A 25,740-nucleotide genomic window follows, 5' to 3' on the forward strand; every position below is an offset into this window, starting at 1 on the left:
AACTCTCTTGCCCTCTGCTGCTGAGATGGAGAAATGTCCAAGCTTGTAGAAGGACATCAAGACAAAGACATGTAATGAAAATAAGTCCAGGCTGGCTGTCCTTGTGGGCATCAGCTGCTGGCATCTGCATTGCTGCTGCCATGAGCATGGCACATCAGGTAAAAGATTGCTTTTCCTTGTGTGACACAGGAGCTCTTGACTTGAAAGCTAGAGGGATGCAATAGAAAGAGCTACAACCTCTGCCAGACATTGCAAAGGTGAGTGGGATGTTGTTTCAATTAGTGCTGATGTCAGGAGGACTGTAAGGATGGAAAGTCTGGTGTTTGCCATGGGCAGGGAAACACATCTGGTTTTCATTTTCTCTTTGTGTGCCAGAAAAAGAGCAGAGTGTGCCCTCACCTTGGACCCCTCCTGCCCTCTGCTGCTGAGATGGAAAAATGTTCCAGCTTCTAGAAGGACATCAGGACAAGGATATGTAATGAAAATAAGTCCAGGCTGGCTGTCCTTGTGGGCATCAGCTGCTGGCATCTGCATTGCTGCTGCCATGAGCATGGCAAAGCAGGTAAAAGATTGCTTTTCCTTGTGTGATACAGGAGCTCTTGACTTGAAAGCTAGAGGGATGCAATAGAAAGAGCTGCAACCTCTGCCAGACATGGCAAAGGTGAGTGGGATGTTGTTTCAATTATTGCTGAAGTCAGGAAGACTGTAAGGATGGAAAGTCTGGTGTTTGCCATAGGCAGTTAAACACATCTGGTTTTCATTTTCTCTTTGTGTGCCAGAAAAAGAGGAGAGTGTGCCTGTAACTTGGAGCCCTCCTGCACTCTTCTGCTGAGATGGTGAAATGTTCCAGCTTGTAGAAGGACATCAGGACAAAGATATGTAATGAAAATAAGTCCAGGCTGGCTGTCCTTGTGGGCATCAGCTGCTGGCATCTGCATTGCTGCTGCCATGAGCATGGCACAGCAGGTAAAAGATTGCTTTTCCTTGTGTGACACAGGAGCTCTTGACTTGAAAGCTAGAGGGATGCAATAGAAAGAGCTGCAACCTCTGCCAGACATGGCAAAGGTGAGTGGGATGTTGTTTCCATTGCTGCTGATGTCATGAAGGACTATAAGGATGGAAAGGCTGGTGTTTGCCATGGGCATGGAAACACAGCTGATTTTCATTTTCTCTTTCTCTTTGAGTGCCAGTTAAAGAGCAGAGTGTGCCCTCACCTTGGACCCATCCTGCCCTCTGCTGCTCAGAAGGAGAAATGTCCCAGCTTCTAGAAGGACATCAGGACAAAGATATGTAGTGAAAATAAGTCCAGGCTGGCTGTCCTTGTGGGCATCAGCTGCTGGCATCTGCATTGGTGTTGCCATGAGCATGGCACAGCAGGTAAAGGATTGCTTTTCCTTGTATGACAGCTGTTATGCCATTCTGATTCACCCTTTGCATCCACAGCATACAGTTTTTTTCCACACTGGTGTTTCTATCCAGCAGTGTGCATATGTGCAGTGCTACAGATGTTGGTGGTCCTGCCTGTGGCAGGGGGTTGGAGATTCGTGATCCTTGAGGTCCCTTCCAACCCGGGCCATTCTGTGTGTGTGTGTGTGACTGGCTAAACACCAATTGTTGCTAGCTCAGCAGGTATACTGCTAATTATTGAACGCCTGACAGCTGCTTATCAACACTTGGCCACTATTTCTGGACACCTGCTCATCCCTGAAGAGAGAGAAGTTTGGAAGGAGGACAGAGGGGAGTCTCTTGATGCCTGCCTGTTGCATCCCAACCTGCCCACAGAGTGAGTCAGTTCGGCCTTGTGTGGAGGCCCTGGCTTCTTTGGAGTCTGTTTTTCTTTTGCTGAGCTTCTCCTATCCAAACAGAATGGCCTTACAACATGCTTTCTGGTCCTTAATGCTATACCCATGCAATTTGTAACTATTACAGTTCTGTAAGTGAGAATTGATCACATGATTGAACAACTGTATTTCTAAAATATGTTATGAAATAACTTCTTTTTACTAATACTAATACTAATAAAGTCTTTCTACTTTTTCAAACTGTTTCTAAGGGCAAATTACAAAACACATCGTGCTGTACTGCTTCAGAGCAATCCCACATTTGATAGCCAGTGCAGAAACAACATTCCATCCTACAGCATTAGCTAGTTCAGAGGTACCAGACGTGTATCTGGATGTGGCTGTTGTGCATAACTGGGGCTGAGGGATCAGAAGTGACAGCTCCACTCTTGGAGACCACAGAACTAAAATGGAAAGATAAAATAGTTGCAGGGCAATTGTTCTCTGTGCCTGAAGCAGGGACCGATTTATGGGGGAGAGATTTAACAGTTAAATGAGGATTACAGCTGCAAGTCTGTGAAACAGATATCAGGGGTCAATGAATGTGTTAACAGCTGTGATGAAGAAGAAATGAATCCAAAGGTGTGGGCAGGGGAAGGAAATCGGGGTGGACTCACAATTTTCCCTTACAAATAACTGCCCAAGGAGGGAGTGGAGCTGTGAAACAGCAACAATATCCCATAGCCTTAGAAGGGAGAGTGGGTCTAAAAGCTGTAACACAGACAGTGCTTAAGGATGGTCTTCTGGAACCTTTTCTGTGGCCTTATAACACCCCAATCCTGTCGGCACGGAAGGCAGACGGCACGTATCGGCTGGTGCAAGATGTAAGGAAATGACTGAACCCGTTCTCAAAAGACAGCCTGTGGTTCCTAACCCCTATACCCTAATGAGTCAGATCCCACACGGACAGCAGTGGTTTGGTGTGAGAGACCTCACAGATGCTTTCCGGACAGCCTTTGGACTCAGAGAGAAATGGCTGCGTTTGTATGAGGACACATTGTAATCCTATCGTGATTCGTGATGATACTGTAGATACTGGAACTCGTGCTAATCCTTGTCTTTGCAGCATTTGAAGCAAGCAGCTGGTGCTGCTGTCATGCAGAAAGCTCCCTTCCAACCACTCAGCAAGCATTTGGATGAGACAGCTTCCTGCTGGGAGCCCTCCGACATCACTGCTGCCTCCTCCAGAACCATACCTGCAGATGCTTCAGAGCTCTTCAGCATGGACTTCCTTCCTCCCATCAGCAGCTGCTCCTGCACTGACCTTCATTCACACTGGGATACCATCTGCTTCCAGCAGGAGCTGACCTGCGAGACAGAGAAAGGAAACGTGGGATGAGCACCAATGCAGAAGCACAAGGCTGTGTCACCACCACGTCTTGCAGCCTTGGGAAGTCAGCTGCAACTGCAGCCTTGGTCAGAATTACAACGGGCACCGTAAATTAAGTGTGACCTCTGAAGTTGTTGCCATGATCAGAAATAGACGCTGAAATCGCTCACATAACTGTCGGTGGTTCCCTCCAAATTCTTTTGCTTTGGGGAACAGATGGACTCGGAATGGAAGGACACGAGAAAAATGACATCTGTTTGAGCTCAGCAGACTTGAGAGGTGGGCCTGGGTGAACCTGATGAGGTTCAGCACAGCCAAGTGCAAGGTTTGGCATTTGGGCCGGAGGAATCCCAGGCATTCTTTTGTCATCGTGGTGGTTTCCAATAGACCCCAACAATGAGACATCAGGTCGCCGTGTGGGCTCCTGGGTGACACTGCCATTTCCCAGCCATTGCAGCCTAGGGGCAAATAAAGTAAAATACTTCAGAAAGATCTCACACTGATTGCATATTTTACTGTTCTTTTACACAAAACAGAAGGGGAGGGCAGCAGATGCATGCAGCTGCATCAACACCCAGGCTGCTAAAGGAATGGAAAGACAGAAACATCAAATATCAATGCCTTATTCTAATGCAAGGAGGGAAGCTTTTTTCAATGTTACTTTTTATCATTTAAAATGAGCAGTTGGCACTCTTAAAGGAAAATCCTAGGCCCCAGGTTTAGGCAGTGTGGCAATCTGGACTCAGATGTGAATGATCCAAACAATCCATTCCAGATTTTAACATCCCTTATATGCATTCACAAGTTTTCTCTCTTGACTTCCCCTTACAGCCGTTAGATGCCAGCAAAACATCCCACAAACACTCCTTAACTCTGTGCACACAGGCACCCATCCAACCAGAGCCATCAGTCATTCCCAGCCATGCGCTCTTCCTCCAATCATGGTCAGCATCACACGGCCGTCACGCAGCTCACTTGACTCAGTTTTTCTCTTCTTTCTGGAGGTGTCCTTGCTTCTCAGCCTTACCTTCTCGTGATGTTTATCTCGCTCTGCAGCTCCTGCTCTGAATAGGCTTTCTTGGATTCCCGCATGACAGGCACAAAATGCAGCCACAGCCCCTGCCACCAAGGTCAGCTCTTCAGCACACATTACCTGAGGAGCACTTGGCAACTCCTGCAACCTGAGCAGTGCCAGGAAGACTGTTTCACTTCTGCTTCTCCTGGCTCAGAAATTCATTTTCCTACCTAGAAAATGGGAAAAGAAAAGAAAGACAAAAAATCCTGACATAAAGCAGACACAATTGATACTATGGAATTCTGGAAGGCAAGGGATTTGCCCTCTATGATGAGAAGTTGAGTGCAAAGAACTAAGAAGAGCCATGAGCAGGTTGTGAACTTGTGGGTAAAATTAGGAAGTGCAGCAGTGCAGGGCTTCTGGAGGTGAGGGTCTGCTACAGCCGCCTGGAAAGAGAGCCTGTTGGTGGGAGCTGCTTACTGCAGCCAGCAGAAGCATCGCACTCACTGACTCTCATCCTGATGGGGGATTCCAGTCAGTCTGGGAAATCAGCATGGCTGGCTGCAAGCAATCTGACAGACTCCTGGAGTGCAGTGAGAATCACTCTGTGGTGCAGGCATTGGGCACAGCAAGCAGAAGGGAAGCATTGCTGGACATGGTGCACACCAGGGGTTACGACAGGAGGCGGTCAGGGCTGCAGTGACCATGCCCTCCTTGAGTTGGTGATCTCAAGGAATGCGGGCCTGGCAGGAAGCAAAGGCAGGAGCCTGAACTTCAGGAGAGCCAGCTGCAGGCTGTTCCAGGAATTCTTGGACGAGATCCTCTGGACAACTGTTTGTAGGGGCAAAGGGATGGAAAAGAGCTGGTCACTTTCTCAGAAAAAAACTTGCTCAGGTTGCACGCTGAGCTGCAGGAGAGGAAGGGGAGGAGGTGCCAGCACGGCTCTGCACGATGCTCTGCCACACTGGGCAGCTTGATCATGGCTCAGCAGTGGGATCAGACGAGGAGAAGGGGAGAAGGAAATCAAGGATGGGAGGGAACCATCAGACACAGTCAATAAGTGTCTGTGAAGTCTTGCAAACCAGAGATTCCCAGGTTGTTTCTGCTTTTGCAGCATTTGTGTGGTGCAGGGTGAGCAAATTCTTCTGCTGCTTGATTCTTCTGCAGGAGCCGCCTAAAAGGGAAATGGCCACTGAGCTGCAGACCAAGCAGTACTGCCTGACGTTGGCCAGGGGGAGCTTCTCCTGCCGCAGTGTGCTGATGACAGGTCTGGAGATGATCTGCAGGGCCAGTTCGTAGGTGGGAGCCAGGAAAGGACATGATGGGAGGAGGGAGGTGTTAAGGAACATCCAAGGCATGAAAATGCATCAGAAAGCCCTGAAAAGCATCACAAAGCCACAGCCAGGAAGCTTGGGAGTATCATGAGCAGCATCCAGGATGCGAGAGATTATTTGCTACCATGCCAAATGGTAGCAGAGCTCCCCCTGCAGACATCCCAAAGCCAGACAAAACAGGAACAAACCCGGAGCTGTGCTGCACGCACCCCACAGCCACAGCATTGCAAGCTGAGGTGCCTTGCTGTGTGCTGCATTCATCGCAGTCCGTGTGAATGAAGACTCTGGAGGCAGTCAAGGCGTTGATTGAGCACGAGTGTGCTTTTTATTATTGTATAAAAGACAGGAGGGTGTGAGAGGTCGATGGTGAAGATGGGACTCATCCTGTCTTGTCATGGAGAGAGTGGCTCAGAGCTCTCAGTGCTGCTGTCCGGTGCCTGGGACTGGAGGCCTGATTGAAAGTCCCCCTGCAAGAGGCTCTGCTCCTCCTCACTGACGCTGACCTGCTCCTGCATGGAGGTGCTGCTGTCAGGGCACTCACACTGCTCTTGGGATGGGTTGCACTGCAGAGACACTGGGTGACAGACCACACTTGTGACTGTGGTGTCTTGCAGGCCCAGGTCAGCAACTTCAGCAGAGCCAGGTGTAATGAGGGCATGGACTTCGATGAGCTCCTTCTCTCCATTAATGTTGTCAGATGGAAGGCTGCTGTTGGAACTGCAGCAATTTGTGCTTCCTAAGAGCTCTCCACTGATGGAAGCACAGAGAGCATCCTCGCTACTTGCCCTGGATCTTATGGCTTGGCAAAGGCTCGATTCACCTAGAAAGGATACACAGGGGTTAGTGTCAAACTTAATTACGACAGTGGTTCTTGATCAGGGGTGAACTGAAAATGCTAGGCAGGGGCTGGAACGCCAGAAGGAGATACAAGTGCAGAGCAAGCTTGAATTCTATGCTCCTGAAAAGCAGGGATTTGGAAGCTGCATTTGCACCCTTACCTGCCAGGACTACCACTGCTGTTTCAGAGGGCTGCCTGGCATTGCGCTGCAGTTGGCGTTTGCTCCCAGAGGATGGCTTTCTGAGCCTGAAGCAGCAACACCAACTGCTAGCTGGCGATTCCTCAGTCTTGCTGGGTGGATTTTGCCTGGAGAGAGAAAACAGCCAATGCTGTGAGTCGTGCGTGGTGCAGGGTGAGGGAAGAGCAGCACTGAGCTCTTGGCAGCAGTTGCTTGTTCCTGGGACTGCCTGGTTTCTGCAGAAACACAACTTAGAAACTCGCTCTGTTTGCAACAGTTGAGGATGGCTCCGTTCTACAGCTCAGCCCTGAAGTCTTGCTGGCTGAATTCCCCTCACATCTGTCAAGCAAGATGCAGAGCATGTGAGCAAAGGCTCCACAGCTGTACAGCACAGCATCTGAGGGAGTGCTTTGATTTAGCTGGCAGGTGTAACTGCTTTCTGAGGAACCGTGCAGCCATAAAGGAAGCTCAAAAGCATCTCTGACTCTTACATTAGCACCTCATCAGCCTCATCTCACTGCCATGTTTAATTTCTAGTGCCAGCAAGTCTGACCAACTGCTCTGCTTAGAGGAGAACTGGAATTGTTTTCAGGCAGTGGCCCTGACATCTGGAAAACCCCACCAGTAGCATAACTTAGTTTCAGCAAGTTTTGGCACTAGAAATCATGGAAAGAAAAACACAAAAACCCACCCAAACAATGATGCTAGGTGCTGGAAAAGAAAGTCCTCTTTACCTTTCAGATGGAAAGTAAATGACGGTGTGGAATTTGCCCTGCCCAGCTGCAGGGCTTTCTTCCACTTCATTGTCCCGGCTGCTCTCTGTCACAACAGGAGAGCTGCTGTGGCCTCGCCTCTGTGCCTGTGCCTCCTCCAGGCTGAGCAGCTTTGTGGCAGCAGAAGAGACCCCCACAGACTTGGGCCCTGGGAGAGAATTGTGCCCTGTCAGGGAAAACCACAGGTAAGAGCGAGGATCAGAAAGCAGCAGCACAGCCACCACAGTTCTGGGGGAGGTGCTGTATTTTTCTCAGGCTTGCTTATCCGAGCCACTGGAAGAAGAGGAGCTCAAAATAACCATGTGGGCAGAGGTGTGTTTATGGCAAAGGACACGGTCATCATTAAGAGCAGCTTACTGTATCAAAATAGGCAAGGAAAAAAACAAGGAAATGGGGGCAGGGAACTGAGAAAGCTTCGCTGCCACACTTGCATCAAGCTTTTCCTGCGTGCAAACCATAATAATGACGGTTTCCTTCTTGTGAAATTTGGGCTTGGACATTCTCAGCATCCAGCAACAGGATGCCATACCCTAATGGAAGCCCAGAGGTCTGCTGTCCCCTTGATGGTAAAAGAGTATCTCAAACATCCTGGAGAAGGCCTGCATTTGGTCAAGGTGTCAGGTCAAGATCAAGCTAATGGAGGAAGACACTCACCTGCTGCATCTGCAATGTCTGCTCCGGATTTGGAGCAGAAGAGGACGTCGGTGTGGTTGATGATGAATTCCACCACATCCGACTGCGTCTGCAGCTCCATGCAGGCAGCTCTTCCGCTGGCGCAGGCAGACTCGTTCTGCTGTGATCTGTAGAAAAGGCAGATTTTAGAAGTCATTTCTCCAAGACCGTTTCCCCGAGTCTGAATTGTTGCAGCCAAAAGCTGTCAGCTGAGGCTCTGGAGACTTCCGCAGTGGGCAATCAGTGATGCCACTGCAGAAATTCCCCTGGATGATCAAGGACACGTCAGTCCCATCTCAACAAGACTGCAGAAATTGTCACCTAGACATTGTGCCCGTGGGGTTGGAGAACAGCTCAGGCTCCTGCTCTTCTGTCAGCCACAGATTTTACAGGAGAAGAGCACATTTGATGGAGAAAAAGAGAGGACTGCTTTTCTTAACTGGAGAACAGAGGAAGTGTTGAAACCGAAGCAGAAGTTTACCTTAAGAGGTTTGGAGCCCACACAATGGCTAGGTTCTTGGCATGCATGTTTGTGGTGGTGGAGCTCCCAGCCAGACATGCCAAGTGTCTCATCAGGAACTCCAGTGTCCTGGAAAACAAGAGAGGCAAATGTTCAGCACCAACGAGCATGCCGTGCTGCAATTCAGAAAGACAAAGGCTGGAACCGCATCGTTGCCCTCTGCAATGCAGCAGGGCTGAGCTCAGCAGGCTGAGGGCAGCACTGACCTGTAGTGAGGAGCGGGCAGCTGCTGGATGACGTCCTGCATTCTGAGCAGCCGCTCCTCCTCTGTAGCGGCACCAACAGCATCCTGGAGTAGTGCAGAAAGGGAGCGAGACACCAATCAGGCTAGTACACCACTGCGAGTAAACCTCGTGGGGCTGACAGCAAAAGGGCCTCCGAGCTGGGGCACTGCTGCAGCCATCTGCCAAGAGGCCCAGGAAGAGGGAAATGAAAGACGTGGCCTTGTGCTTACCGAGAACTTGCCGTACAGCTGGTGGGTGAGCAGAGGGTTCGGGAGCTCCCTGAAGTACATCTTGCAGAGGGAGCTCACGCTGTGAATGTCGCGGACGGTGAGCTCTGGAATCTGCTCCGACTCAAATTCCTGCCTGGAGAGAGGGACGCAAACCCGGTTGAGCGAGAGGAAGGCAAGCCCAAAGCCACACCAGATGCACTCAGGCTGTGTCAGTCGCAGCACTCTTACCGCAGTCTCTGGATGTTGGACGCGACGCCGGACAGGCGGTATATCCCCTGCACCACGCCGTGCTGCTCAATGAACTCAGCGCAGCTCTGGAGGACCTGGGGGACTGAAGAACACGTGCCAGCCGTCAGTGGAGCTCCTGATTCAAGTCCTGCTGCAGGCTGTGCTTCACATCCCATCCATTAAGCCCAGCCAGGCTTGGCTGAAGCAAATACAGATGTGCTTGTCTCTTAGGAGCATCCGCCTCACTTTATCCTTCAGCCATCAACTCCCATTACACGTGCCTCCACTGCTATCAGCCTACCCCCTGCTAGATATGAGCTCCCTTTCATCTTATTTAGATGCCAGCAGAGGAAGATCTCAGGAATGGGCAGCTCCTTACCATCACGACCGGAGTGGAGAAGATGCTCTCCCAGGTCACCGCCAAACACCCTTTCCTTCTCCACCTCCCGCTCGGTCGGTTTCTTTGGGCGGGCCTTCACCAAGGAACGAAGGAAGGTGAGGATCTTGCTGCGTTTCTTGGGCTCTGCACAACAAAAGGAAGAAACCAGGTCATTTCAGGTTTGGCTCCGTTGGACGAGGCCGAGCACAGCACATTCTACAGAGCACGTCAGAACGGGAAGAACATTACCAACCAGTACATACAAAAAGGGATTTTCCCCATCTCTGGAGGAGCCCAAGGCCAGGCTGGATGGGGCCCTGGGCAGCCTGGTCTAATCTGACATTAAATGTGGGGGCTGGGAGACCATCCTGAGGCAGGAGGGTTGGAGCATGATGATCCCTGAGGTCCCTTCCATCCCAAGCCATTCTATGAAGATTCTATAGTTTTGCCAAGTCCAATCATAAACACAGGAGGATTGGGCCAAATCTCTGCCCCATGGTGTGCATGAAGAATCATCAACCCAGAGGACAATGTGGGATGGATAAAGGAGGTACTAAACATGGAACATACCCCCAAAAAGACTTCATTTTGCTTTCCCACACCATCAAATGTAACATCCATACCTGGCTTTGGCACAGAATTGATGAGTGCCTCAGGAATGTTCTTATTAATGAGTTCCACACACTCCCCTGGGAAAAATCCAGCCTGTAACAAGAAGAGAAGCCAACTATTGCATGCAGCACTTCTCAGATCTGAACTGTTAAACCAAAAGGCACGTAACATTTCCCTCAGAACGTGCTTGCCTGACGTTCCATAAGACTATCCAGCAGAAAATGGCCATAGTTCACAGCATAAAGGTAATAATTTTTCAACATTTGCAGCCAAAGGCAAGGTCCTCTGACACCGACACAAGGAAACTGTTTATGTCCACTAGGCGTCCTGTGCAGGCAGAGCAGCTCTAAGCTGAGATTCCTGCCTTTACTGAAGTTGCACTCTCCAGTCTGAAGCTTGTGCCTACCTGGAAGCCGAGCTTGCCTCTCCACCAGGGGGTCAGCTCCTTTGGTGGCATGTCGATGACACAGATGATGTCTCCCACCTGCAAGAGATTGCAACGTCAATCCCAGCTTCAGCACGGCTGGGAGGAAAGCACAGCTCAAATGACTGCATTCTTCTGCACTGCCAAACATCGCCGAGCATGAGAGCACTTGCACCAGTGCAGCTCTGAAGGCATTTGCCATTGTAAAATTGAGCAACAAGGAACGCCTTGAACTGCTTACCTCAAAGGAGAGTTCATCCGCTGCCTGGGCAACGTATCTCTTAATAGCATGGGCAGCAGCAATAGCTGGAACATTCACAGGTGCCACCTCATGGTCCAGCAGGGGCTTCCCCTTGTTCTCAGCCTGAAACAGAGAGCACAGGCCACGGTGAGGAGCTGGGAACCAACAAGGAGGATTTCAAGGTGAGGAGCACATCTGCAGAGAAAGCTGCAGGAAATGCACTTGGTCCTTATCATGGGCACTTCAGAAGGAACTGCAAGTCTAATAACGGCTGTTTCTCTCCCTGGTGTGCAGCAGGCACACGCCAGGCAATGCAAAGATGCATCTCTCCCCACCCAGACTAATCAGCAATGGCACTGATGCAGACAGGTGGCCTTGTCCATTTTGCCCCCTCCTTTCCTGCGCTCTTTGTGCAGGAAGGCTGACTGTTTCAGATGCTAGGAGACCGTGAAGAGGGAAACCAAAGCTACGGCTGCAGTTACAAGGTGCAAACAGTGCCATTGCAAGCACCAAGCAGCTCTCTTGAGCAGTCCAACCAACAGCGAGGCCAAACAGAGCAGAGAATGATTGTTGTTTCTGCAGCCATTTCAAGGGAAAAGTCAGTAGAGGACAAACACAACAGCCGAGATGGCTCTGGTACTTTTATAAACTTGCCACACTTGCACTACTGTCTTGCCACAGAGGAGCTCCCTTGGAAAGCAGGAGAGCACATCTGCGGCTCACTCTGCTGGCTGCAGTCAGGGAACAAAGACCAATCAGAGCTTCATACTCTACCTCTGTCCATGCCAGGTCAGGCCCACAGCTGATCTCGCTGCACGCCACAGCCATCAGCGTAGGTGTGACAAGCTGGAACTGAAAAGAAACACACTTTTATCTTCTCTGTTCACATCTCTGCTGTGCTCCCTACAGCTGTCGGGCACACTCACACAGCCCAAGCACGCCTGCTGGTGTCCCTGGTGATGCTGTGCAGCTCTGCACAAGCTGGGGCTGGGACTCTTTGCCTAAGGGATTGCTTTCCATAAAACCAGCTGGTCACAGCACCACAGACAGCATCCTTCTGAGGGCTGAGCTGCAGAGCACGTGGAGAAAACCCACACGTGACCAGCGTCCCATCAAAGCTGGATGAGGCTGTGTTACTAAACATGGGGCGTCACGGGCTGCTAAAGCATGTGGGGAGACAAACCATGGCAGGTACCTGGCAAGAGATCAGAACGAGGAAGAGAAATCTCACGAATCCGCAGCCGTTCCTTGTCACTTTGCTCTGATCTTCCACGAGCAAAAGCTGCAGCAGGGAAGCAGGCAGAGGGTGGAGAGAGGAGAGAGAAAGAGCAGGTCAGTTTGCTTCCACGGTTTAGCAAAGACTACAACGGAAAATCCAAAATCTGCCCTCCCTCAACTTAAAAACTTAAGTTTTCAACTTAAAACCATTTCCCCTTGTCCTGCTGTTATCTACCCTTTCAAAGAGTTGATTCCCCTCCTCTTTTTAGGCTCCCTTTAGGTACTGAAGGCTGCCATGAGGTCACCCCACAGCCTTCATTTCTCCAGGCTGAACAAGCCCAGCTCCCTCAGCCTGTCTTTGCAGGGGAGGTGCTCCTGTCCCCTGATCATCTCTGTGGCTTGCCTCTGGACCCTCTCCAACAGCTCCCTGTCTTTCTGGACACTGTACTGCAGCTGGGGCCTCACAAGAGCAGAGCAGGGGGGGACGATCACCTCCCTGTCCCTCATGGCCACCCCTCTGCTGATGGAGATAATGTGATCCTATGAGCTCCGCCAGCCAGCAGTTCTCAGCACTCACTGTCCCCCCGTCTCTCCCACACTGTCTCAGCTTACCTACAAGGTGCTGCACAGGACGGTGTGAAGACAAAGGGACGCAGTCGGTGCACAAGTGCAACAAGCGAGCTGCTCAGTCAGAGCTCCAGCGCTCCAATGAAGGGACGCAGCACGCACTGCTCCTCCCCTCATTCTAGCCCTTATGACATCACTGAGGGCCACCAGGCTGCTCCACCACGACGGACAGGGTGGGGAGGCAAGACCAGTCACAAGGGCAGAAGATTTCAACAGCCCAGCCCAACGTTCTGGAATCAGGGGCTGCTTGGAATTCTACCCCAGCCAAATCCTGGAGAAGCTGGCACGGGGTCGTCATGACCAAAGCGCAGGACCTGGCGCTTGCTCTTGTTGAGCCTCGCACAACTGGCCTCAGTGCATCCCTCTGGAGGGCCTTCCTGCCCTCAGCCAGATGGACGCTTCCTCCCAGCAGCGTACCTTGCAGTGCTGGGCCCATGTCAAATCCACACTAGAGTGGCTTTTGTTACATTCAAGGGCATGTTGCAGCACCCATCTATTTCACCTGGAAGGAAATAAAGCAGGAGATGGGAGAAACACAGAACTACTGCCAGACTGCTTTATCCCTTTCTTAGCCCAACTTCCCTTGCCTCATCCCCTACCCCAACTCCTGGATGATGCCCACGGGCTGATAGTTGGATCTCAAGTCCATAGGACTCCTTTCACAGGGCTCCATCAAAAAGGCTGTCACACTTGTTCCGTACACTCACACTGACCCAGCAGTGGTATCACAGTCACTTAACACACACACAACAACCAAACCCCGAGCATGCACATCCCTTCCTGCGTGACTGCAGCCCACAGCTCCCCTTCACACCTCCGTGGATCTCTGGTGTTTTACACGGATGCAGCCTCGCTGCAGCTCCGTGGCTGTCACACAAGGCCTGCAGGACCTCTTTCTCTGCAAACCCCGTCTGCAGGCATTGGTTCACGAGGTTCACCTCCTGCCCTCCTGAGCAAAAACAAGCACTAAGAACAAGAGCAAAGCACATTGGACTCGACCTGGCTGGATCCCCAACCCTCAGTCCTGTCAGTCGTACCCTGGTGTGGAGACTCATCCCCAAAGCCTGGCTGGACATCAGCACAGGCATCCTTCTTCAAACGCCCCATCCAAGCAGCAAGGGATCAAAGCGTTGGCACAGCTGAAACAGAAATGCTGTGTGAGTTTCCTGTTAGCACTGAGCAGGAACAAATCTACCGCTGAGCAGCAGGATGTGAGACAAGCAGCAGCAGACACCCAACCTGCAGAACCAGCTCGTTTGGGGTCGGTCCAGATGTTTGTCTGCTCCCTTCCCTGGCCCAGGCCAAGCTTGTGAGCTGCTCCTCCTTGGTGCAGGGGGAAATGGTGCAGATGTCATGTGGTGGCTATGCACAGCATGCCTTTTACTTGCTTTCCCTCTCTCCATCTTCCATTAGCAAACAGCATCTCCAGCCTCCAGAGATCACTGAGTCCAACCCCTGCATAACAGTGAAAAAAAAGATATGATAAGGGGTACTTAAAGCACAGCATCTGTAATCAGATCAGACTCCTGCACTGTGAAGACTTCCATGAGTATTCCTGCACAGTGCATCACTTAGTCTCTCTTTAGCCTTGTGTTCATGGTTTTCCTGTAAGAGCTTGTCTAAACACTGCCTATAATCGTGGTTATGCTAGAATAACCTCTTGGTGCAGCAGGATGTCTGGAGCCCAAGTGCAGAGTCTCAGTGTTGCAAAGCCTTGAAGAGGTGCACCGTATGTGCTGGGGCTGATGACGCAGACACTGGAGCAAGGCCAGTGTGATGTTAGAAACTTGACCAGCAGCTGATCTGTTGTCAGCCATTTCTGGACACAAACGGGATCTGGTCGACTTAGGACATGACCTTTGGGCTGGAGAGCAACTCCTTGAGGAATCACACAGCCACTGCAGACCGTTGGCAAGAACCCCATACCAAAACAGCTCATCTGCAATCAGTTTTTAATCTGTGCAACAGTGATTGGAACAGGCGCACGCTCTCTGGAATTGCAGGAATGTTCACAAGTGGAATGTACATCACCTGTGTGCTCCAGCTCTTCTGTGTGCATGCTAGGTGCAGTGATCCCCCTGCACCCAGGGCTGCAATAAAGTCCTGTGGGCTTTCTAACCTGCCAACCAGCAGCCCAGGCTGCCCAGAGCCACATCCAGACTGGCCTTGGATGCCTGCAGGGATGGGGCATCCACAGCCTCCCTGGGCAACCTGTTCCAGTGCCTCACCACCCTCTGGCTGAAAAACTTCCTCTTCACATCCAACCTAAACCTCAACACCCCCCGTCTCAGTCTAAAGCCATTCCCCACTTGTCCCATCACTGTCCACCCTCCAAAACAAAACACGTCGGCTGTTCAACACTGAAAGAGCAAAATAACCCACAGCTCTTACTTCCACTGTATGCATTTAATTCCAAACTTAAGGTCACAGGTTAATTACTCATGTGATCCTTCCTGACAGAAGAACTACTCGTAGTGATGTGTAGGAGTAAGGAACAGTTTGAAAAGGTCATGGACATATTAGAACTTGCAGCATTCATCTTAATAGATGCCTACATTGCAAAGCATTTTGTAAAACACACGTTACAAGTACTGTGCATTCGATTACACTATATCAAACTCTAAGTAACAATACAGGTTGCTTTTAAATCTACACTTGCATGTTTTCTTCCAACTCCTTGATAAAATTCCTTACTACCTTCAGTTTTATAGCCAAAGCAGTGTTTGAGCTGGTAGTGTACTCTTGAACAGCACTGCTGCCTTTAGCATTTGTATGTTTAGATCTGAAAAGAGAATTTGGTCATTATTTCATGATGAGAGAATCTTATATGACAAAACAGAATTACAAAAATCTGACAATACTGTAAAATGCCAGTGTAAGAATATGGCTCTGATTTTTTTTTTTCATTTTTTTTCTTCTTTTTTTCTTTTTCTTTTTCTTTTTCTTTTTTTTTTTTCTCTATTATTTCCTTTTTTTTTTCTTTTTTTTTTTTTTTTTAAATGGTGAGTGTACCATTAATTCAAGACAAGAATTTTGTTTGTAAGTCGATCTCTATAACTGTTCTTGGCATCATTCTGTAGGATGACCTAGATACATGGAATTTGGCACTGGCTCCCCAGGGCAGTGGTTTGGCACTGAGCTGACAAAGGCCAAAGAGCATTTGCACAATGCTCTCAGACACAGGGCTTGACCCATAGGAGGTCCGGTGTGGAACCAGGAGGTGGAATACATGATCCTCGAGGTCCCTTCCAAATAAAGATATTCCATCATCCTCTAATACTTATATTCCCAAGTCCTGTACACAGTGCTCAGATGCTTAATTGAAAGGTTCCATGAAACAGTGAGGTATCTATGTCCCTTTACCACTCAGTTATTCAATTTGCCACATGGATCTTTCATCCAGTCACATTAAAAAAACACTCAAAGTATTTCCTTCAGTCTTCCATTCTGATAGAGCTTTCTGGAGCAAATACAGAGTTGCAACTCAGAATGTCCACACCTCCCTTCCTGCACCCTGCATACTTTTTTCATTGCACTGTGATTACGTACCATTCTATTGTCACCCTCATTCTGTCATTATCTAGGCAGTTTACTGCCATTAAATTTTCCAGCAACAGATGCCCACAAGTACAGCCAGCCTGGAAATACTTTGATTACTTATCTTTGTCCTGATGTCCTTGTAGGAGGTGGGACATTTCTCCATCTCAGCAGCAGAGGGCAGGAGGGGTCCAAGGTGAGGGCACGCTCTCCTCTGTTTTTCTGGCACTCAAAGACAAAGGGAACAAGAAAACCAGATGTGTTTCCCTGCCCATGGCAAACACCAGCCTTTCCATCCTTACAGTCCTTCCTGCCATCAGCAGAGACATTTTGCTTTCTTGTGCCACTTCATCCCTTTAGCATCTGGCATTCTAACAAAAAAGTAGTTACAAGGAATTTTAATATTTTCATATTAAATGTCAGAATTAGAACCATTATGTTTACCAAATATTTAAAACGTTCAACCCAGTGAGAAGTGAATTGATGTTGCATTTAGCATTCAGATAAGAACTTGTAAAGGAAGTAAAAAGTGCTGCTTTCATAAACTATAGTCTCATTGTCAAGCCTTGCGCTGTCTCAGCAGATTATTACAGAATGTTCATTCAAGCAGGAATTGAGAGATGTGTCTGAATTGATAACAACAACGAGTAATTAAGAAAGCTTGACTGCAGTCTGCTTGAGGATTCCAGTCTGAAGTGTGTTCCACCTGGTGACAACTGGGAATTTCTTTCTCTCACCATTAGAAGCATTGCACCTCTGACTAAACACATAGCTAATCACCACTGAAAACCTAGGTGCAATTTCTGCAGTGCACAGACCAACTAAGTGTTGATTAACATTCAGAGAGATTGTGCAGGTGTCCTTTTAGGAACTGGCCTACAGTATGCTAAGAGGGATGGATGTGGGGACATGAGGATAACGTGCCCTCTGCCTTTTAAGACAGCCCCAGCAGAGCAGGTCAGCAGGCTGAAGAGCTGAGTGGGTCACCAGGGCTCAGAGACTTCACTCGGCCATCTGAAAGTTGAGGGACTTCAGCCCAAGCTGCCCTTTTCCATGCAGGCAAGGAGGCCAAGAGAAGGTGGATCGGCACGGTTCTGGTGCAGACAGGGGCTACAGTGTGAGCAGGCCTACACAGACAAGGCTGTGCCCACACAGAGTGACAGCAGCTTTCGCTGTGAGCAGATTCCCAGGGGGCCTGAGCCATGGCAGTTCTTGATGGCAGCATGTTCCAATCAGCCCTGGAAGTCTTCTCTGGACGTCTGTCGCATTCTGGAATCCACACTGAGGACGCAGTCGCTGTGTCAGAGCAGCTGGCAGAGTCACGGGGAACCGTGACGTAGTTGGCCCAGGGAGCAACAACAAGGCCTGCACTGCTCAGCCAGCCCAGGCCAAAGGGGAGCACGAGAGAGAGCAGAGGAGAGAGGGGGGGAAAGAGGGCCAGGAAGGAAAGGCCTGTGCCTGAATGGACGTGTAGCAGCAGCTGCTGACAGCAAACTCGGTGATGGCAGGGGCACAGCAGAGCAGTGCAATGCTGGCAGCTTCCTGTGTCTTTCACACAGGCACTGCAGACATGGCCAGCACTGGGAGATCAGCAGAACTGCTGCACACCTCTGCCAGCCCAGGCCAGAGGAGTGCAGAACAGTGAGCTGCTGCTGAGGGGAGAGAGGATGGCCTGAGAGCTGACCTGAGAGGCAGGGCTGGCTGTGTTACAGCAGCCTCTGTGTCCTCCTCCTGTGTCTGTGAGGGCCAGAGGGCCAGAAGAGAACATGCCCAGACAACGAAGCCCTGCTGTCCTCTGCTGCTCAGCTGGAGAGATGTTCCGCCTTCCTGAAGGACGCTGATCCAAAGGGAAGGAATCAAAGGAAGTCCAGGCTGGCTGTCCTTGTGGGCATCAGCTGCTGGCAGCTGCCTCTGTGCTGCCATGGGCAGGGCACAGCACACACAGTGTTTGCAGTTCCCTGTGTGACACTGGCCCTGGTGACCTGACAGCCATAGGGAGACAAGAGAAAGAGCTGCCTCCCTCTGCCAGATGAGGCAAAGGTGAGAATCCCAGAATCACAGCATGGCCCGGGTTGGAAAGGAGCTCAAGGTTCATGAATCTCCAACCCTTGGCTCTCCAAGGGTGCACAGGGGGCTTTGTTCTCCCTGTGGTGCAGCTTCAGTGCCAACTCACAGCTGAGCTGGTTGGCACACTGTGACAGCCTGCCGCTCTGAAGCTCTTGGGGCAGTGCTCAGTTCTTTCTGAAGTACTCTGCAAAATGCTGCTTCTCCTTCACCAAGTCTGTTTCCAGACAGACGTCTTTTTCTCCTCTGTACACACAAACAGTATCTTGTAACTCCCTGGCACAGTGCTCAGAAGTGATACTTCTGGAAGCACGTCAGAGAAAAGTGGCCTTGTCCCAGTGGACTTTCAGAGCAGATGAGAACAAGTCTTGGTTGACGGCTTTCTTCTGCTTCTGGAACTGCACAGGCAGGTTGTGTGTTGTCATACTTTATGCCAGAGTGCCAAACTGAAGCAGTTTCTGCAACTTCTTTTTTTCATACTTGTCACTCTTTGCTATTTCTGAGACCTTAACTTAGTCATTTTTAATGCGCTCTCATCTAAACTACTGTGTCCTCCAGTATCAGTGTTGTATGAATCAGGACTGTGGGATTTCATCAGTGAAAGGATTCTGCTCTAATGACTGTCATTCTAAAGCTGATCTTGTTTCTACCGCATCAGGCTTGCATGAAGCATCTTTGATCAACAGAGAAATCAGAAAAATTGCTTTTCCTATTGCAGTTTCCTTTTAACTAGTGATGAAAGCTGTCAGTTTATTTTTGGCACCAGAAATCCTGGGATGCAACCAGGTTAGATAAGAAGTGAAACTGAGTGCACAGTAAAGGAACATAGATGAGATAGCATCACACAGCTCTGGAAAAGATGTTCCAGCTCTGTGTCTACCTACACCTTCAGGAGATGAAAAGTACTGGCTTACTGAGGTGTCCTGGGTTGCAGGTTCTGTTAATCTCCATTTTTGGAAGAGCTGCTTGCAATAAATACCTTGTAAGGTGAATGAGCTTGATAGAAGTAGGGTGTGAAAGAGATGGATTTGCTGTTTCCCTGAAGGTGCAGGAGTATTGCTGTGCCTACAGTCAGTAAACAAGGCAGAAATCACTGTGTTCCTCAGAATGAAAAGCAAAAGAATAAAAATCTTTTTGGGAGTGACAGCACGCCTGAATGAAGCACAAATCTAAACATTTAAAATAAGGGCTAGTGTCAAAGGGACTTGCAGTATTTCTCGTGAAGAAATATTTGATGCTTCTTTATGAAAGTCATCATAACAAAAGTGTACTGATGTCTTTGCTGAGGATTTCCTTGGTTCCAGCCTGAAGGTGTGCGCAGGCATGAGCAGGCAGTGCTGAGCTGCAGGTGAGTGCCTGTGTCCCACAGCAGGAAACCCGTGGATGTCTTCAGGGGTTTGAAATGGGCAGAGCTGTAAAACCTGCAGGCTTTCACTGAAATTGTCCTCTGCTTTATTTTGTAATCTTAGTTTCACCAATGCTTTCCAATATGATTTTCGTATGAGTGCAGATACATGGGATAGGATTTAAAGTTTTTATGGTGCTGCTGTATAATTTTCTGTGGTCATCATAAGCCAATAAAAAAAATAAATGGTGATTAGGCAATCTATTAACAACCTGTGGCACGTGTAAAACAATGAAATTCCTTGCAGGAAGACAATATTGCTATACAATAATGTGGCTATCCAAAACTGTTAATTATACTTGATGAGCTGGAGATAATCCTGAAATGCAGGACTTTGATCTTAGCCAAGAAAAATAAACCGTATTATCATTCTTAAATTGGCAGCTGCTTTAAAAAGCCTGTGTCTTATTTCCCTTTTAGTAACACTGGCTAAATCAGAGAAAGTGATAAAAGTATTTCATGATTGCAGCTTAGGGATTCTTTCCCACTTGACCAGAAGTAATCTATGTCCAAAAATGTCTGTAAATACTTTTTCTATCTTATTTTGCCAGATGTATTGATATTTGAGATGAATGGCAAAAACATTTTGCGTACATAGATAAGCAATGCAAATTCGCTGGATTGTTTTAGAGAAAAAAGCTCCGGTTATCAGATCGTTTCCATGCAGAAATAAGATTTACAGAAAAATTCTCATTATTATTATTCATGCATGAATAAGTTCAAAAAAGAGATGTGGGGGATGTTGTTTCAATTCCAGGTGATTGTAGGAAGGACTGTCAGGATGGAAAGGCTAGTGTCTGCATGGGAAAAGAAACACTTCTGGTTTTAATGTTCCCTTTGTCTTTGAGTGGAAGAGGCCATGAGGAGAGAGTGCCCTAAACTTGGACCCTTTTTGACCATTGCAGCAGAGATGGAGAAGTGTTCAACCTTCTAGAAGGACTTCAGGACAAAGATATGTAATGAAAATAAGTCCAGGTTGGCTGTCCTTGTGGGCATCAGCTGCTCGCATCTGCATAGTTGTTGCTATGGGAATGGCAGAACAGCAGGAATGTTGCATTTCCTTGTGTGACACAAGCACTGGTGAATTCAAAGCCAGAGGGGGATAATAGAAAGAGCATCACCTCCCTTCCAGATTAGGCAAAGGTGAGTGGGATGTTGTTTCAATTATTGCTGAAGTCAGGAAGATTGTAAGGATGGAAAGGCTGGTATTTGCCATGAGCTGGGAAGCACATCTGGTTTTCATTTTCTCTTTCTCTTTGAGTGCCAGATAAAGAGCAGAGTGTGCCCTCACCTTGGACCCCTCCTGCCCTCTTCTGCTGAGATGGAGAAATGTTCCAGCTTCTAGAAGGACATCAGTACAAAGATGAGTAATGAAAATAAGTCCAGGCTGGCTGTCCTTGTGGGCATCAGCTGCTGGCATCTGGACTTCTGCTGCCATGAGCATGGCACGGCAGGTAAAAGATTGCGTTTCCTTGAGTGACACAGGAGCTCTTGACTTGAAAGCTAGAGGGATGCAATAGAAAGAGCTGCAACCTCTGCCAGACATGGCAAAGGTGAGTGGGATGTTGTTTCAATTAGTGCTGATGTCAGGAGGACTTTAAGGATGGAAAGGCTGGTGTTTGCCATGGGCAGGGAAACACATCTGGTTTTCATTTTCTCTTTGTATTCCAGAAAAAGAGGAGAGTGTGCCCTCACCTTGGACCCCTCCTGCCCTCTTCTGCTGAGATGGAAAAATGTTCCAGCTTCTAGAAGGACATCAGGGCAAAGATATGTAATGTAAATAAGTCCAGGCTGGCTTTCCTTGTGGGCATCAGCTGCTGGCATCTGCATTGCTGCTGCCATGAGCATGGCAAAGCAGGTAAAAGGTTGCTTTTCCTTGTGTGACACAGGAGCTCTTGACTTGAAAGCTAGAGGGATGCAATAGAAAGAGCTGCAACCTCTGCCAGACATGGCAAAGGTGAGTGGGATGTTGTTTCAGTTAGTGCTGATGTCAGGAAGGACTGTAAGGATGGAAAGGCTGGTGTTTGTCATGGGCTGGGAAACACATCTTGTTTTCATTTTCTCTTTCTCTTTGAGTGCCAGATAAAGAGGAGAGTGGGCCCTCACCTTGGACCCCTCCTGCCCTCTTCTGCTGAGATGGAGAAATGTTCCAGCTTCTAGAAGGACATCAGGACAAAGATATGTAATGAAAATAAGTCCAGGCTGGCTGTCCTTGTGGGCATCAGCTGCTGGCATCTGGACTTCTGCTGCCATGAGCATGGCACAGCAGGTAAAAGATTGCTTTTCCTTGTGTGACACAGGAGCTCTTGTCTTGAAAGCTAGAGGGATGCAGTAGAAAGAGCTGCAACCTCTGCCAGACGTGGCAAAGGTGAGTGGGATGTTGTTTCAATTATTCCTGAAGTCAGGAAGATTGTAAGGATGGAAAGTCTGGTGTTTGCCATGGGCTGGGAAACACATCTTATTTTCATTTTCTATTTCTCTTTGAGTGCCGGATAAAGAGCAGAGTGTGCCCTCGCCTTGGACCCATCCAGCTCTCTGCTGCTCAGAGGGAGAAATGTCCAAGCTTCTAGAAGGACATCTGGACAAAGATATGTAATGTAAATAAGTCCAGGCTGGCTGTCCTTGTGGGCATCAGCTGCTGGCATCTGCATTGCTGCTGCCATGAGCATGGCACAGCAGGTAAAAGATTGCTTTTCCTTGTGTGACACAGGAGCTCTTGACTTGAAAGCTAGAGGGATGCAATAGAAAGAGCTGCAACCTCTGCCAGTAATGGCAAAGGTGAGTGGGATGTTGTTTCAGTTGCTGCTGATGTCAGGAAGGACTGTAAGGATGGAAAGTCTGGTGTTTGCCATGGGCAGGGAAACACATCTGGTTGTCATTTTCTCTTTCTCTTTGAGTGCCAGATAAAGAGCAGAGTGTGCCCTCACCTTGGACGCATCCTGCCCTCTTCTGCTGAGATGGTGAAATATTCCAGCTTCTAGAAGGACATCAGGACAAAGATATGTAATGAAAATAAGTCCAGGCTGGCTGTCCTTGTGGGCATCAGCTGCTGGCATCTGGACGTCTGCAGCCATGAGCATAGCACAGGAGGTAAAAGATTGCTTTTCCTTGTGTGACACAGGAGCTCTTGACTTGAAAGCTAGAGGGATGCAATAGAAAGAGCTGCAACCTCTGCCAGACATGGCAAAGGTGAGTGGGATGTTGTTTCAGTTGCTGCTGATGTCAGGAAGGACTGTAAGGATGGAAAGGCTGGTGTTTGCCATGGGCTGGGAAACACATCTTGTTTTCATCTTCTCTTTGTCTTTGTGTGCCAGAAAAAGAGGAGAGTGTGCCCTCACCTTGGAACTCTCCTGCCCTCTTCTGCTGAGATGGAGAAATGTTCCAACTTGTAGAAGGACATCAGGATAAGGATATGTAATGAAAATACGTCCAGGCTGGCTGTCCTTGTGGGCATCAGCTGCTGGCATCTGCATTGCTGCTGCCATGAGCATGGCACAGCAGGTAAAAGATTGCTTTTCCTTGTGTGACACAGGAGCTCTTGACTTGACAGCTAGAGGGATGCAATAGAAAGAGCTGCAACCTCTGCCAGACATGGCAAAGGTGAGTGGGATGTTGTTTCAGTTGCTGCTGATGTCAGGAGGACTGTAAGGATGCAAAGTCTGGTGTTTGCAATGGGCAGGGAAACACATCTGGTTTTCATTTTCTCTTTGTGTGGCAGAAAAAGAGGAGAGTGTGCCTGCAACTTCTAACTCTCCTGCCCTCTGCTGCTCAGAGTGAGAAATGTCCCAGCTTCTAGAAGGGCATCAGGACAAAGATATGTAATGAAAATAAGTCCAGGCTGGCTGTCCTTGTGGGCATCAGCTGCTGGCATCTGCATTGCTGCTGCCATGAGCATGGCACAGCAGGTAAAAGATTGCTTTTCCTTGTGTGACACAGGAGCTCTTGACTTGAAAGCTAGAGGGATGCAATAGAAAGAGCTGCAACCTCTGGCAGACATGGCAAGGGTGAGTGGGATGTTGTTTCAATTAGTGCTGATGTCAGGAAGGACTGGAAGGATGGAAAGGCTGGTGTTTGCCATGGGCAGGGAAACACATCTGGTTTTCATTTTCTCTTTCTCTTTGAGTGCCAGAAAAAGAGCAGAGGGTGCCCTCACCTTGGACCCCTCCTGCCCTCTTCTGCTGAGATGGAGAAATGTTCCAGCTTCTAGAAGGACATCAGGACAAAGATATGTAATGAAAATAAGTCCAGGCTGGCTGTCCTTGTGGGCATCAGCTGCTGGCATCTGGACGTCTGCAGCCATGAGCATGGCACAGCAGGTAAAAGATTGCGTTTCCTTGTGTGACATAGGAGCTCTTGACTTGAAAGCTAGAGGGATGCAATAGAAAGAGCTGCAACCTCTGCCAGACATGGCAAAGGTGAGTGGGATGTTGTTTCAATTAGTGCTGATGTCAGGAAGGACTGGAAGGATGGAAAGGCTGGTGTTTGCCATGGGCAGGGAAACACATCTGGTTTTCATTTTCTCTTTCTCTTTGAGTGCCAGATAAAGAGCAGAGTGTGCCCTCACCTTGGACCCCTCCTGCCCTCTTCTGCTGAGATGGAGAAATGTTCCAGCTTCTAGAAGGGCATCAGGACAAGGATATGTAATGAAAATAAGTCCAGGCTGGCTGTCCTTGTGGGCATCAGCTGCTGGCATCTGCATTGCTGCTGCCATGAGCATGGCACAGCAGGTAAAAGATTGCTTTTCCTTGTGTGACACAGGAGCTCTTGACTTGACAGCTAGAGGGATGCAATAGAAAGAGCTGCAACCTCTGCCAGACATGGCAAAGGTGAGTGGGATGTTGTTTCCATTAGTGCTGATGTCAGGAAGGACTGGAAGGATGGAAAGTCTGGTGTTTGCCATGGGCAGGGAAACACATCTGGTTTTCATTTTCTCTTTCTCTTTGAGTGCCAGATAAAGAGCAGAGTGTGCCCTCACCTTGGACCCCTCCTGCCCACTTCTGCTGAGATGGAGAAATGTTCCAGCTTGTAGAAGGACACCAGGACAAGGATATGTAATGAAAATAAGTCCAGGCTGGCTGTCCTTGTGGGCATCAGCTGCTGGCATCTGCATTGCTGCTGCCATGAGCATGGCACAGCAGGTAAAAGATTGCTTTTCCTTGTGTGACACAGGAGCTCTTGACTTGAAAGCTAGAGGGATGCAATAGAAAGAGCTGCAACCTCTGCCAGACATGGCAAAGGTGAGTGGGATGTTGTTTCAATTAGTGCTGATGTCAGGAAGGACTGGAATGATGGAAAGGCTGGTGTTTGCCATGGGCAGGGAAACACAGCTGGTTTTCATTTTCTCTTTCTCTTTGAGTGCCAGAAAAAGAGCAGAGTGTGCCCTCACCTTGGTCCCCTCCTGCCCTCTTCTGCTGAGATGGAGAAATGTTCCAGCTTCTAGAAGGACATCAGGACAAAGATATGTAATGAAAATAAGTCCAGGCTGGCTGTCCTTGTGGGCATCAGCTGCTGGCATCTGGACGTCTGCAGCCATGAGCATGGCACAGCAGGTAAAAGATTGCGTTTCCTTGTGTGACACAGGAGCTCTTGACTTGACAGCTAGAGGGATGCAATACAAAGAGCTGCAACCTCTGCCAGACATGGCAAAGGTGAGTGGGATGTTGTTTCAATTAGTGCTGATGTCAGGAAGGACTGTAAGGATGGAAAGGCTGGTGTTTGCCATGGGCTGGGAAACACATCAGGTTTTCATTTTCTCTTTCTCTTTGAGTGCCAGTTAAAGAGCAGAGTGTGCCCTCACCTTGGACCCATCCTGCCCTCTGCTGCTCAGAGTGAGAAATGTCCCAGCTTCTAGAAGGACATCAGGACAAAGATATGTAATGAAAATAAGTCCAGGCTGGCTTTCCTTGTGGGCATCAGCTGCTGGCATCTGGACGTCTGCTGCCATGAGCATGGCACAGGAGGTAAAAGATTGCTTTTCCTTGTGTGACATAGGAGCTCTTGACTTGACAGCTAGAGGGATGCAATAGAAAGAGCTGCAACCTCTGCCAGAC

General features: G+C 48.9%; 2 protein-coding genes across 2 annotated transcripts in view; both read right to left on the reverse strand.

Annotated features, from left to right (window-relative positions):
* Nucleotides 1–5,604: 5,604 nt before the first annotated feature.
* LOC116239400 (rho GTPase-activating protein 32-like) overlaps nt 5,605–25,740 on the reverse strand; it is a 116,005-nt gene continuing 95,869 nt past the window's right edge. Inside the window, exon 4 of the mRNA XM_090130946.1 lies at nt 5,605–6,340. Coding sequence (XP_089987072.1) covers nt 5,913–6,340 — 428 coding nt within the window. The 3' untranslated portion in view covers nt 5,605–5,912. The remainder of the gene's footprint in view (nt 6,341–25,740) is intronic.
* LOC149912213 (rho GTPase-activating protein 33-like) lies at nt 10,541–11,694 on the reverse strand. The gene is made up of 4 exons (XM_090130708.1): nt 11,614–11,694; nt 10,840–10,962; nt 10,598–10,658; nt 10,541–10,554 (listed from the first exon to the last, which is right to left on the reverse strand). Exons 1-4 carry the CDS (start codon nt 11,665–11,667, stop codon nt 10,541–10,543), a joined length of 252 nt encoding a protein of 83 aa, XP_089986834.1. The 5' UTR covers nt 11,668–11,694.

The sequence above is a fragment of the Phasianus colchicus genome, chromosome Z (assembly GCF_987193195.1).
Source record: "Phasianus colchicus chromosome Z, bPhaCol1.hap1.1, whole genome shotgun sequence".
Lineage (NCBI taxonomy): Eukaryota > Metazoa > Chordata > Aves > Galliformes > Phasianidae > Phasianus > Phasianus colchicus.

What these genes read in the sequence shown, in the direction of transcription:
- LOC149912213 (XM_090130708.1), bottom strand. Translation starts at nt 11,667, where the DNA reads ATGGCTGTGGCGTGCAGCGAGATCAGCTGTGGGCCTGACCTGGCATGG. An exon ending in CTGACCTGGCATGGACAGAG is followed by an intron (nt 10,963 to 11,613) that starts GTAGAGTATGAA and finishes TCTCTGTTTCAG; the next exon opens with GCTGAGAACAAGGGGAAGCC. An exon ending in CGGATGAACTCTCCTTTGAG is followed by an intron (nt 10,659 to 10,839) that starts GTAAGCAGTTCA and finishes AATCTCTTGCAG; the next exon opens with GTGGGAGACATCATCTGTGT.